General features: G+C 42.9%; 1 protein-coding gene across 5 annotated transcripts in view; it reads right to left on the bottom strand.

Moving 5' to 3' along the window:
• The window catches only part of CDC14A (cell division cycle 14A), a 284062-nt gene that overhangs the window by 48372 nt on the left and 222285 nt on the right, over nt 1–13405 (bottom strand). For 2 of the 5 annotated variants that reach the window (XM_029617796.1, XM_029617799.1), the window contains exons 13-15: nt 9965–10012; nt 6853–6984; nt 5782–6112 (exon numbers count right to left, since the gene is read on the bottom strand). In XM_029617796.1, coding sequence (XP_029473656.1) covers nt 5782–6112; nt 6853–6984; nt 9965–10012 — 511 coding nt within the window. The remainder of the gene's footprint in view (nt 1–5781; nt 6113–6852; nt 6985–9964; nt 10013–13405) is intronic. The other 3 variants (XM_029617797.1, XM_029617798.1, XM_029617800.1) reach the window with 3 other exon arrangements.

The following is a 13405-nucleotide window of genomic DNA, read 5'->3' as shown; positions in this document are numbered from 1 at the left end:
CGCCCTTCTCTGTACCTTCTCTATCGCAACTATATCTTTTTTGAGATGCGGTGACCAGAATTGTACACAGTATTCAAGGTGCGGTCTCACCATGGAGCAATATAGAGGCATTATGACATTTTCCGTTTTGTTAACCATTCCCTTCCTAATAATTCCTAACATTCTGTTTGCTTTTTTGACTGCTGCAGCACACTGAGCCAACAATTTTAAAGTATTATCCACTATGATGCCTAGATCTTTTTCCTGGGTGGTAGCTCCTAATATGGAACATAACATTGTGTAACTACAGCAAGGGTTATTTTTCCCTATATGCAACACCTTGCATTTGTCCACATTAAATTTCATCTTCCATTTGGATGTCCAATCTTCCAGTCTCGCAAGGTCCTCCTGCAATGTATCACAATCCGCTTGTGATTTAACTACTCTGAATAATTTTGTATCATCTGCAAATTTGATAACCTCACTCGTATTCCTTTCCAGATCATTTATAAATATATTGAAAAGCACAGGTCCAAGTACAGATTCCTGAGGCACTCCACTGAGAAAATTGACCATTTAATCTTATTCTTTTTCCTGTCTTTTAACCAGTTTGTAATCCATGAAAGGACATCACCTCCTATCCCATGACTTTTTAGTTTTCTTAGAAGCCTCTCATGAGGGACTTTGTCAAACGCCTTCTGAAAATCCAAATACACTATATCTACCGATTCACCTTTATCCACGTTTATTAAACCTTCAAAAAAATGAAGCAGATTTGTTAGGCAAGACTTCCCTTGGGTAAATCCAGGTTGACTGTGTGCCATTAAATGTCTTTCTATATGCTCTGTGATTTTGATCTTTAAAATAGTTTCCACTATTTTTCCCGGCACTGAAGTCAGGTTCACTGTTCTATAGTTTCCTGGATCGCCCTTGGAGCTACATTGGCCACCCTCCAGTCTTCAGGATGATTTTAATGATAGGTTACAAATTTTAACTAATAGATCTGAAATTTCATTTTTTAGTTCCTTCAGAACCCTAGGATGCAGGTGATTTGCTACTCTTTAGTTTGTTAATCTGGCCTACCTACATCTTCCAGGTTCACAGTGATTTCGTTCAGTTCGTCTGAGTCATCACCCTTGAAAACCATCTCCAAAACTGGTATCTCCCCAACATCTTCTTTAGTAAACACAGAAGCAAAGAATTCATTTAATCTTTCTGCAACGGCCTTATCTTCCCCTAAGCAGCTCATCACAATGGAAATCAAACACAGCTTGCCTCAAACCCCATAGGTCATGTTATTCAAGAGGTGCGGTTAGCATTCTGATAATCCCAGGACTGGATATTTAAAGGGGGCCACATGGCCCCACAACCCCCCTTCCCCTTTACCAGTGTCTAAAAAATCCCCAGAGTTAAAGTAGGACCCTCCACTCCCCTCCTGCACCTCGACCCATTAAAAACAAACCTTTGTAAGAAGCCCCTTAGGCTCCGCCCCCAGTGAAGGCAGCCCACTGCCTTGAAAAAATGCCCCACCCCCCAAAGCTTACTCGAAATCCTGGTAGCCCAGTGAGGGCAGGAGAGACCTCCACTCCCTCCTGCCTCATCAGCACCATATTTCATAAAGGCACCAGTGCTCCTTTGCCCCTCTTACACTTCTGCCCCTAGACCACTAGGATTTCACTTAAGCTTTGGGAAGACTGCGGGGGGGGGGGGGTAGGTTCTTTTTCAAAAGTGTGGAGTCTTAACTGGGGCTGGGGCCTAAGGAGCCTTCTTACACATTTGCATTCATTTATTTTCGGCTGTGGGAAGGAAGTTGGGAGGAGGACTTCCATTAGGCCCCCGGGGATTTTTTTGGGCCCCAGTATCAGGAGCTTTTGCAAGGCTGTTTGGCCCCTTTAAAACATGAAGCCGCCATAGCACATTGCCGCAGCCAGGGTTGCACAAAGTTCTCAGCTGTGGCAATGCACGGAAAAACACTGTGGTGTTCCCTAAACCATGGTATTTAGTACCACAGCTCAGTAAATCTGTGGTAGTTTTCTCCATGGCACAAATATCACGCTTTAGTAAACAGGCCCCATCGTTGTTGGAAGCACTCTGACTGATACTCATAGCAGTGGAGCACAAAGACAACACCCCCTGCCTGTGGTATTGCCAGACACTTCCTCTTTCCTTTCCTTCACTCTTCAATTCTCTCATTTGGGGAAACAAGGAGGTAAACAGATGTAAGGGGAAATAAAACTATTTCTACTGGCACAGGTTATACAGACATCAAGATTCAGCGGAGGAGTAAAGTTATTCAGTTAAAGACACTGGGATATTCAACAGAACATACAGAAGTGATCCACTGAATACAGCTTGATACTGTTATCCGGGTGACTTTAGAACAGGTATTATTGCAATTAGACTTACCCCGGCCAGCTTTATCCAGATAGCGCTGAATATCAGCATTCACTGGCTAAAATTTAATCATGGCCCCTGGGGGAAAATATTCAAATCTCAGGTTTTGTGAGGGTAACTTGAAAATTACCCAGACGAACCCTTTGAATATCAGTCTCATTACTGTAGCAAAGCAACATTTCAATACAAAATCATTTCAACCTATCTGGTTTTGAGCCAGTACTGGTGCCTGACTGATGAGGCAAAAATTACTTCCACCAGTTTTCTATTTTCCTATACATTCTGGCATGCTCAGACTCTCAAAGTGGAAAATCTCAATGCTGTGACCACTCATGGAGGTCACAACCCACAAGATGCTTCCTGACAGAGCTCAACAGAAAAGCAAATCCAGAAGGGGGAAAAATTCAGTGCACACACCAGGAACTCCAGGCCAGTAAAAATGGGTACCACAAGACAGGAGCGGTGGAATGCCTTTCTGTTTGGGAGGAGGGGGCGGTCCAAGCCAAACAAGCTCCACCCCTTCCCTGTTACCTCCCGGTATCCCTCCCCTGCCCCCATGTGCCATCTTCACCTTACCCTGCTGCTACTCTCCCCTTGCTCATTTCCCCCACTCCATCTCATTCTCTTCCTTTCACCCCCACCCACCATCCCCGCAGGCCATATCCTCTTCCTCTGCTGCTCTTAACTGCTTGGCTGTACAGAATCCCGTGCCAAGCAGCAGTCAGGCCCAGACATGGAGGATGTGGCCAACACACCACTGACCTCCTCTCCTCTGCACAGCTGCTGCCTGCCCAAACCTGGGACTCCAGCAGCGAGTCTGTAGGATGGGTCATGGCTCCTGTAGCCCACCCTATTCTGAAGCCTCTGCCACAAGATAAGTTAGATTTGTTAAAAATATATCCCGTACACCTATTTGTATATTCCAGTACAGATTAGAAGGAGCACAGTAAGACAGTGCCCAGCATTTTGTGCAACACCTTTTCTTTGTGGCTGGGGATGTCAACACGGCACAATCAAGCCTGCTTCCAGCTCAGCTGCATCGCGCTGAAATACTGCTCCACCACCAACCCCAACCTTCAGTTTTAAATTAGTCCCTCTGCAAGTTTCAAGTTAATTTTTCTCTCTTTTAAAGATTTAGTGGTCCATGTTCAGCAAGACAGGGAGTAGGTAAGTTATCTGGGTAAACTTACATGTATATTCAGCAGCACGCAGCCAAATTTTCCAGACAAATTTATCCAGATAACTTTAGGACTGCTTTCTGGCACAGCCAGACTTACCGTATTTTTCGCTCCATAAGACGCACTTTTTTTCCCCCAAAAGTGGGGGGAAAATGTATGTGCGTCTTATGGAGCGAATATAAAAAAAAACAAACAAAAATCTAACAACCCCCCCCCCTGACTCCCCCAAGACCTGCCGACTTAATTTACCGCAACCCCCCACCCTCCTGACCCCCCCAAGACCTGCCAAACGTCCCTGGTGGTCCAGCGGGGGTCCAGGAGCAGTCTGGGAACGATCTCCAGGGCGTGGGCCGTCGGCTGCCAGTAATCAAAATGGCTCCGACGGCCCTTTGCCCTCACTATGTCACTGGGACCGACCGCTGCTATTGGTCGGTCCCAGTGACATAGTGAGGGCAAAGGGCCGTCGGCGCCATTTTGATTACTGGCAGCCGACGGCCCACGCCCTGGAGATCGTTCCCAGACCGCTCCTGGACCCCCGCTGGACCACCAGGGACGTTTGGCAGGTCTTGGGGGGGTCAGGAGGGTGGGGGGTTGCGGTAAATTAAGTCGGCAGGTCTTGGGGGAGTCAGGAGGGTGGGGGTTGTTAATTTAAAGGGTTGGGATGGGGTTTTTTTGCGGGGGGGGGGGAGGGGTTCCCAGAGAAAGAAAAGTTTTCTGATCTGGGGAGTAGACCGAAATGGCCCTCCCCAGACCCGAAAACAAAATGGGGAGGAAAAAAAAAACTATGCACTCCCCTAATTTGCTCCATAAGACGCCCAGACGCAGAGCAGGTTTAGCACAAATTTTTTTTTTTTTAATTTTACCCCTCTGAATCCTAGGTGCGTCTTATGGTCAGGTGCGTCTTATGGAGCGAAAAATACGGTACCTCATTAATTTAGCAGGATAACACGGATTATTGGCGTTATCCAGCATGGTTAACTAGATAAATTAGCCCTCCCGAGAACGCCTCTAATTTACCCAGATAAATTAGTAGCGGTTGATGTGGCAGAAAATTCAAATCTCCCAGTTTGTCCAACTATTTCTGAACTCAGCTGGACAAACCAATTTCAATATGAACCTGTTAAATTTTAATTAAGTTTTTTTTTCTTTTTTGGTACACAAATTGTGTCATAATCCATACCAGGAACAAATCCAGAAGAAACCAATAACTCGCAGATGCCTGTGCTTTGCAGGCTCTATATCTGCTCTCTGAATATTCTGTGAGAATGGGGACTAAATATTGCAATTTTTGTGCATTTTTTAATACAATCAGCAGCCTATGCGGCATCGTACTCCGTTAAAAAAAAAAAAAGATAGTCATTGCATCTACTTTGTTTAAAACCAAAAATGAACTCCCATAAATTCCCAGGAAAGCTTTATAAAATGAAATGTATTAATACTAATATAGGCAGGGCTAAGCTTTGCAATCCAAGATGCTTGTCAGGACTTGGGTGGGTCAACTCAGGTACATGCAAATTAAGTTTTCAGAATATGGTGAAAGCCCAACAGCTGTGGTGGTGTTAAGCCCGATTTGACAAATGAACAGTTATCCTCACTGACTGCCATCTACAAGAGCCTTGGGCAGTTGCTTTTTCCCATAGAGAAAACCATCTTGGTAAGATGTACTCTACATTTTTTGGAGCTGTGATGTGCAAAAAAAACCCTCCCAAAAACCTTAACTGTATCTTGTGGGAGTATTCACTTCACGACAAGTGCTTTTCACAATATGTGTCATCTCAGTGCATCAGCTGAAATCTCTAAAGCAATTCAAGGACGAATCTCTGCAAGGCTAGATTAGAACACAAAGCCCATATGGTTATTGCTGTCGCAAAGGAACAAATGAAATAAATGAAAGCAAAAGACTGCAAGCAGCAATTGTATATGAAGAGATATTTGAGAACAGGGAGGTTCAGAAAATTAGATCTTTAAAAATGTTAGACGCATGGAAATGACTGACAGACTCACAGAAACTGAAGTTTGAATAGCATTTACAGCATTAACAGCACGAGAGAGAAAAAGATCCTCTAGTCTATGTGTTAAGACTATTTTAGAAAGGCAGGAAGTGATCAAAAAGATATCTCTGAAGGGTCGAAGCTCCTCTGTGATTGGTTTTGCAGAAAGAGGAGGAGGAGGAGGGAGGAAGATAGGTTTCTGTCCTGTGCCTTGAGTAGGCTCGGCCCTGGAAACTTACAGGAATGGACCGGCTCAGGTAGCGGGATGCAGGTGCGGTGAGCCCGGTGGGAACAGGCCGCTGGTAACCACCGTAGTCGTCGGCCACGCTGCTCAGGGAGGGACCGTGGCTGGTGAGGTTGTTTGCACTGCCGCTGCTCCTGTTGTACCGATTGTTGTTCAGCTCTCGGTAGCTCCTGGCAGCCAGTGGCGAGCTGCCATTCAAAGGGCCGGAGAAAGGATTCTGGGAATAATTCATCCTACAGGGCGACGATGCCACTTTACTCTCTGTGTCATCTGAAGCAGCGTTCAGGTTCCCCAGAGAACTTGCTAGCCTGGAGTTTATAGAAAAGCTGAATGGGAAACACATGGTTGGGGGGGAAAGGGGAGGGAATAATACACACAATGTATATACACGTGAGCATCTCATGCAGACCCCCAGATAGTAGTAACACAGTAAGGAAAAAACAGACAACAACGTGAGGTACGGCCAAGCACAGATTCATTAGGTTCAATCACAAAACAATGAAAAAATAAATTCAGACTAAAGCTTCAACAAGAGGTAATGCTAACAAATGTGATAAAACAGACTACTGTGGGACAATACATCCTGGGGTAGAGGCAGCACTGTGTGTAGAGAAGGCTCTTAATGTTGCATGCCATATACTAAAGAAAAATGGCTTCTTGGACAAAACTTTACAGATTTAGCAAAAGATGAATTATAAATAATCTTGGCTCTCCAATAAATAAAAACTAAGGCCATCTCAGTATCAGGTCAACATCTAGGAGCCTTTTCCAGCAAGACTACACAGCAGTCAAAGCAGCCATGACAAGTAGTAACTATCTGCTGGTGCAAGATACCCAGAAGCCAATTTTCTACCCCATAGTTGCTCATCTTAACTACAAAAATATGCAGAGGTAAAAGTACAGAGGATGATTTCAGCTGCAAACCTGTACACAAGTCACTGCCATACACAACAGGGCCTGAGCTCCTAACTGTGTTTCCTCGATGGATATCTGCAGTCATGCAGTTCTTCTCCTGCTACGGGGGTGGCGCTTAAAGATTAGCAGAGCACATGGCAAGGAAGCATACCCTTTTAACTTCGGGCTGCTCGTGGACGTCGGGCTCCGGCTTATCCTCTTTGCGCTGGCTGAAGCAGAAAGCGAAATTTTGGAGGACTTCAAAGGAGACATGGACCCTTGTGCAGTGCTTGAAGTATTTATTCTTCAAAAAAAAAAATAAATTTGTAAAAGTGAATAACTCTTAGGTAAGCAGGCTACAAATTGCACATAAGACAAATATGAACTCTAGAAAGTTAGGAATATTTAACCTTTTGCAAGCAGCTATTAATTTATAACATCACCCCAAATGCAAACAAGTACAAAAGATATACCCATTAAAAGTATACAGATGTGCGACCGAAGCAGGAACTTATGGGATCTGTGCCACTTTGCAGTCTTCTCTGGCAACCTAAACACACTTGGACAGTAGACCCGGGTTCGGTGCTCCCTCCCTCCACACTTATGCTGCTTCATTTATGGCACCAATATGGTACTTCTATGGTGGGCAACAGGGCATACCATGCTAGTACCAACTTATACACTAACAAAGCTTTCCGCCCGGGTTTTGAGAGCTCGGCTTTTTCAGTGTGGAGGAGACGGGGCATCAGGTATTGGGGACATGTTTGGGGTCCAACAACCATGCGCCCTTTTGCAGATCTTCAGCGATCTTATGCATTGCCTGATTCGGCTTTGTATTCATATTTACAATTAGCTCATTTTGCCAGGGCAAATATGCTTGCTTTACATCTTTCCCAGGGCAAGTCTGATTTTGAGAAGATATGTGAGAAGGCTAATGGTTGTACTAAAGTATTATCCAGGCTATACCAACTTTTATTGCCACAGGACGCGTCTACCTATACCTTTCAACAGTCTTGGGAACAAGATCTCCAGGTATGCTGGACCCCACAGGTTTGGAAGTCGATTTTTCAAAACATGGGTAGAGGATATATAGCGGCTTCTCTTATTGAGAACTCTTATAAGGTGTTGTACCGCTGGTATCTGTGTCCTACTCAGTTGCATAAATACACACCTCTATACCCGGACACTTGTTGGCGATCCTGTATGGAGAAGGGTACATTCTACCATATGTGGTGGGCTTGTCCCCAAGTTCAGGTTGTCTGGGGAGAGATCTTTCAGTGGCTGAGAAATTTGTTCCCTGGGTTGACATTCTTTACACCTGTGCAAGCGCTATTAGGTATGACACTACCTGGGCTATCGAAGGATTCTAACCGGTTAGCCCAGTATATATTAACCGCTAGTCGCTGCGAGATAGCACGCTTGTGGAAATCCCCCCAGAGTTTCCACAACAGTAGCTATTCAACACAAAGTGCGGAGGATCTTTTTATTATCCAGAATTACAGCATATAAGCATAAGAGAGTATCTCGCTTTGAATCGATTTGGAAACCCTACCAAAAATGGCTCTCTTTTATGTCTGTGGACAACTCGGCTTAATCGCTATCTTGTTTTATATGCGACCCAACTTCCCGGGCAGCCTGGCTCTTCATTCATACCCTGGGTGTCATTTTATGGCTTACCCATCTTCTTTTGTGGGGTACCCAATACTTACTTTCTGTTATAGCGCTCATGTGAAGCATTGGGGGTGGGGGGTTATTACTTATATAAAACATGAAAGACTTGGTGATTTCAATTATGTGATGTAAACCTTACTTGTGCATACTGTTCTATTTTGTTAGCCATGATATTTGTCATGTATATCTGTTATCCTGGCCGTACAGCCTGGTTTACATGTTCTATTCTTTGGTTCAATAAAAAACTTTTAATTGAAAAAAAAAAATGGAAAGTTGAAACTTGGCATTAGAATATGTTGTTTCAACAAAATGTAAGGAGAAGAAATTGGAGCAGACCACAGAAGCTTGATATCCCCATATTTGGAAGTCTGAAAGGCATGAGAGATGCCTGAAGCAGAGATAACACTGAAATGAAGGTATCAGATAGGATGAGCATCCTGAGATGGGGAGGAGTAAAATGATAAGTGAATGTACAATAGTAAGATGTTTTAGCTTTGTGGGTGTGCCTACTTCTGTATGACACCTGTACTTGCAAGTTCGTAAAATAAAGAAATAGATTGTCTCGCCAAAAAAAAAAAAAAGTATACAGATGTGGGATTGGCATTCATGTAGACCTGGCAGGGTCTGCTCGAACAGCAGGAAACTCTCAGCAGCTGCAACTACCACAACACACCCTCAAATCACACCAAAGCACGACATCCTACCTTCCATCATTTGCCTGCAATACAAAATTACAGACAAATGGACATAATCTGCCCAGGTCTACACGAATGCCGTAAGCGTTCTTACTATACTTCATCCAAAAACACCTAAAAACTGATCACAACCTTTCCCCTAATGTATTCCATTTGGGAATGGAAATTAAGCAAATTTCAGTTTCAAGATAATGGTGCCATCTAATTTTTACTGGATTCTTGTTGATACAAAAATCATAAAATGGCTTGAATCTTGTCAGCTATTATGTACAATAACCTCTGCTTTTCTCCACCTCTCCAAACCATCATTCATAAGAACAAATCTTCACAGGACCAAGCCAAATATCCCTTCAGCCACGTAGATTATGCAAGATCAAAAACACGCCATGGACTGAGAATCATCAGATATTCTGCCACTTATATGACTCAAGATAGTTTGCAGCCACATAAATGCCACTTCCTCCCTCTGAACTTGTGGTGATAGCACTAAAGTACCTCACTGCTGTACCCACCTAGTCAGAGCAGGCCTTTAATTAGACCTCCGTGCATTACTGCACCAGTTTATTGCATCTTGAGACATCAGGATCACATGAGCTGGGTGACGGCTCCTCAAATGAGCAGTTGTCAGCAGCAAAAACAGTTTTTGCTTTGGAGTGGGCACATTTTTGGGTGGAAGGGAGAGAGAATTATCTAAGACAAAAGCAGGGACATTTTTCAAGGTCTTTATCTGAATGGGCATGGGGGGTTTTTTGGCATTAAAATTTTAATATGTAAATCCATCCACGCTTCTTGTACTGAATATGCTTGTCAATCTGTCAACCTTCAGATTTATCATTTGCAAAGCTTATACAGCACAAGACACAAACCACATTTGTATAACACTTCTGGAGTACTAGTACTGAATGCAAACATGCATACCTGAATGGCTGGGATGTTGATCTCGTATGCATTTTCATATCCTCTAATCTAGAGAAACCAAAGCAGGTTTAGTTGTTTGTACATTTTTAAAATACAAAATCTTTTCTGATCTTTTAAAAGGTCAGCAAACACACACAAGAGTGGCGCGGAGGCACCACTCTGGCCCTCACACCCAAGGGCTGTCAAAATCACCTGGGCATGTCACTTGGAGGACAGAGAAATCGAAGATGGGAGAAATAAGGGGGAGAAAGAACATCTTAAACCGGATACCAGTCAAAAGCCCAGAACTGTCCATTAATCAAGAAAACCACTGCCCAGGTTTACCTCAGCTCCTAGCTGACATACTGACAGAGATGGTAAAATGGGAATTTAAAAGTTCCTGAACAGTAAGACTTGTTTTCTCAGTTATCTGCTGTCATCTAGTTGGTTTTGCCTTCCCCTTTCTTGTGGTGATTTGGTTGAGGGTTTTTTTTGTCTGTTTTTTTCTCCTCAACCTTTCTGATAAAAAAATTGTAAAGCGTTAGGCCACAGCATACAACACAATGGCAGGCATTTCTTTATAACGCTGGCGCAGCATTAAAGGTAAATCAAAATGAGAGGTTCGAGCGTGGCTAAGCAAGGTGGACCAACCCCATGGCTTTGATTTATATTTCTTTGCTCCTGTACCACCTTGTACAAAGACATTTTGGTAATTTTCAGATTCCCATTTTACCAACTGTGGCACTGCTCCTTTCAAATAGACAAATTTCCTACTCTGTCACACATGCAACAGTAGTGAATATGTCATCCAACCTATCAATGCCTTGGCCTCCAGCTCCCTTAAACTCCATTCTTACTGCCTTTCAGGCCGATTCAGTACGGTGCTCTCGGCTGGGCACACCGTTCAGCACCCGTTTGGCTGCGCGTTTTTGACGCGAATCTATTACCCCTTATACTGTAAGGAGTAATAGCGCCTTGAAAACGCACGGCCAAACTCGCGAAAACTAATAGCGCTCATCACATGCAAATGCATGTTGATGAGCCTAGTTAGTTAATCACCTGGGATACTGAAAGTAAAATGTGTGGCCAAGCCTCACATTTTACTCTCAGAAATTAATCATAAACAGCACCGGGAAAGTGTACAGAAAAGCAGAAAAAACTGCTTTTCTGTACACCCTCCAACTTAATACCATAGCGATATTAAGTCGGAGGTCCCAAAAATAAAAAAACCCAAAAACTTAAAAAAAAAAAAAAATCTGCCCACCGGTCAGTGGGTTTGAAAACGAACGCAGGTAAAATTAAGCATTGGTTGTCGGACCCACTGACAGCCTCTGTTTCTGCAAATAAGGAGGTGCTAGGGACGCGCTACTGTCCCTAACACCTCCTTATTAGCACCCGGCCTCATTTAAATAGAGAATCGCGAGCCTAGGAGAGGTGCCTGGGCTCGCATCGGGAGAGTGGGCTCTCAACACGGAGCGCCAGCTCTCCCACACTTTATTTCTGCAATAATTGAATCGGCCTGTGTATTACCATTCAATTATTGCAGAAAACCCTTACCTACTGCCTCCCGACCCCTCTGCAGGACAGCACAAGGGTGAGAGAGAGAGACAGGGAGCCTGCTAGTATGTGTGCCCGTGAGAGAGATTGGGAGCCTGCTAGTGTATGAGAGGGAGAGAGAGAGAGAGAGAGAGAGAGACTGCTTGAGTGTGTTCCTGCGAGAGAGAAAAAGAGAGAGATTGGGAACCTGCTTGCATGTCCACCTTTGTGAGCATGCGTGCCTGTTAAAGCCTGTGTGTCACATGCAGACTTCTCACAGACACACACGTGTTTGTGAGAGAGAGAGCCTGTGTATATGAGAGAGAGGGCGTGTGTGAGAGCACAGGCATGTATATGACAGAAGGAGTGTGTGAGAATTAATGTTATTGTGTGTGTATGTGAGAGAGAAATTAAACGTCATGCGATCCTCCCTCATCCAATCCATGACAATCTCAGGGTGACTAGAAATCAAAAGATCCTAGGTATGGAGAAGTTTTAAAAATCATTTTTATTTTAATTATGGTTTGATGTTTCTTCTGTTTTGAAATGTGTTATTGGTGTTTTGGGAAATTTATAACAAGTTTTTTTTTTAATTATTGGTTATTTGTCAACTGTTTTAACATTTATTCCTTTTATTATTTGATTTTAATGTTATGAATGATGTTTTGCAAGGAATGATGAAGTTTCTGTTGTTCCATTATTGCACTGCATAAGTTAGACTTGTGGTTTCCAGTTCAATTTTTTTTTGGTGCATTTCTATTTATACTTTATTGCATTTCTATTTTGTTTTGGTGAGGGTCTGTCTTGTGTAACTTTCATTCTTGCTGTGAAAATGATGGTACTTATCACTGGCTTTTATGGTACCCATGGTCATCCCTTCTTCATTTCTATTTTAAGAAAGGTTTGCACTTTATTAATTTCACCTGCATGCAGAAAGCTATTTTGAACATTACTGCTGAAAATACTTTTTCATAAACATTTTATTTTCACAGCTGTTAGCCTGGACCATTTGGTTTGGGCTTTGATTTCGGCCCGCCACAGGAAATTTAGTTTTTCCCCGCGGTTCGGGCTTTTTTTTTTTTTTTTTTTTTTCGGGGAACCTGAAATTTTGGGTTAGTGCACGCTAACCCAAAAACCGAATTTTTCCAAAATTTCAGAAAAATCCCATTCATTCCGATCAATGGAAAAAAGATGGAGAAAACACAAAACTACCGATAACCTAACCAAATACAGAAAACAGCTAGCTCTTTACAAACATTTAATACTCAATGCTAAGAAAGAATATTTCAGCAATAAAATAGAAAAGTTTGCGAACAATCCAAGAACACTATTCTCAATAGTTTCAAACCTAACCAGTGACAAGCAAGAATCACCACAAAACCTACCAGAAGCAAAATGTAATGAAATCGCCAAATTTTTCAGTGACAAAATTACTAAATTAAGAGACAAACTTCCAAACACTGCCAACCAAGAAATCAAAATGCAAAAAAGAGATGTCAACCAATGGACATCATTCACTGAGATATCTGAAATGGAAGTGGAACAAATGCTAAAAAATGTAAACCCCGCCCCACACAAAATTGACGCAATACCAACAATTGAACTTAAGAAATCAGCTAACACAGTCACCCATACACTGACTAAAATCATAAACCTATCCCTTGAAGAAGGAACAATGCTGGATATACTGAAAGGAGCAATGATAAAACCAATCATTAAGAAAAAAAGACAGTGATACCCTTATCCTGAACAACAGGCCAGTATCAAATCTTCCCTTATTAGCTAAACTAATTGAGAAAACAGTACAGAAGCAGCTAGCTGAACACCTGGATGACAATAACATACTGTATCCATCGCAACACGGATTTCGAAAACACTACAGCACGGAGACATTGCTCCTCTCTCTAACAGATAACATTCTAAGAG

This window comes from Rhinatrema bivittatum, chromosome 10, assembly GCF_901001135.1.
Source record: "Rhinatrema bivittatum chromosome 10, aRhiBiv1.1, whole genome shotgun sequence".
NCBI lineage: Eukaryota > Metazoa > Chordata > Amphibia > Gymnophiona > Rhinatrematidae > Rhinatrema > Rhinatrema bivittatum.
This window is presented reverse-complemented; position numbering and strand designations above follow the sequence as displayed.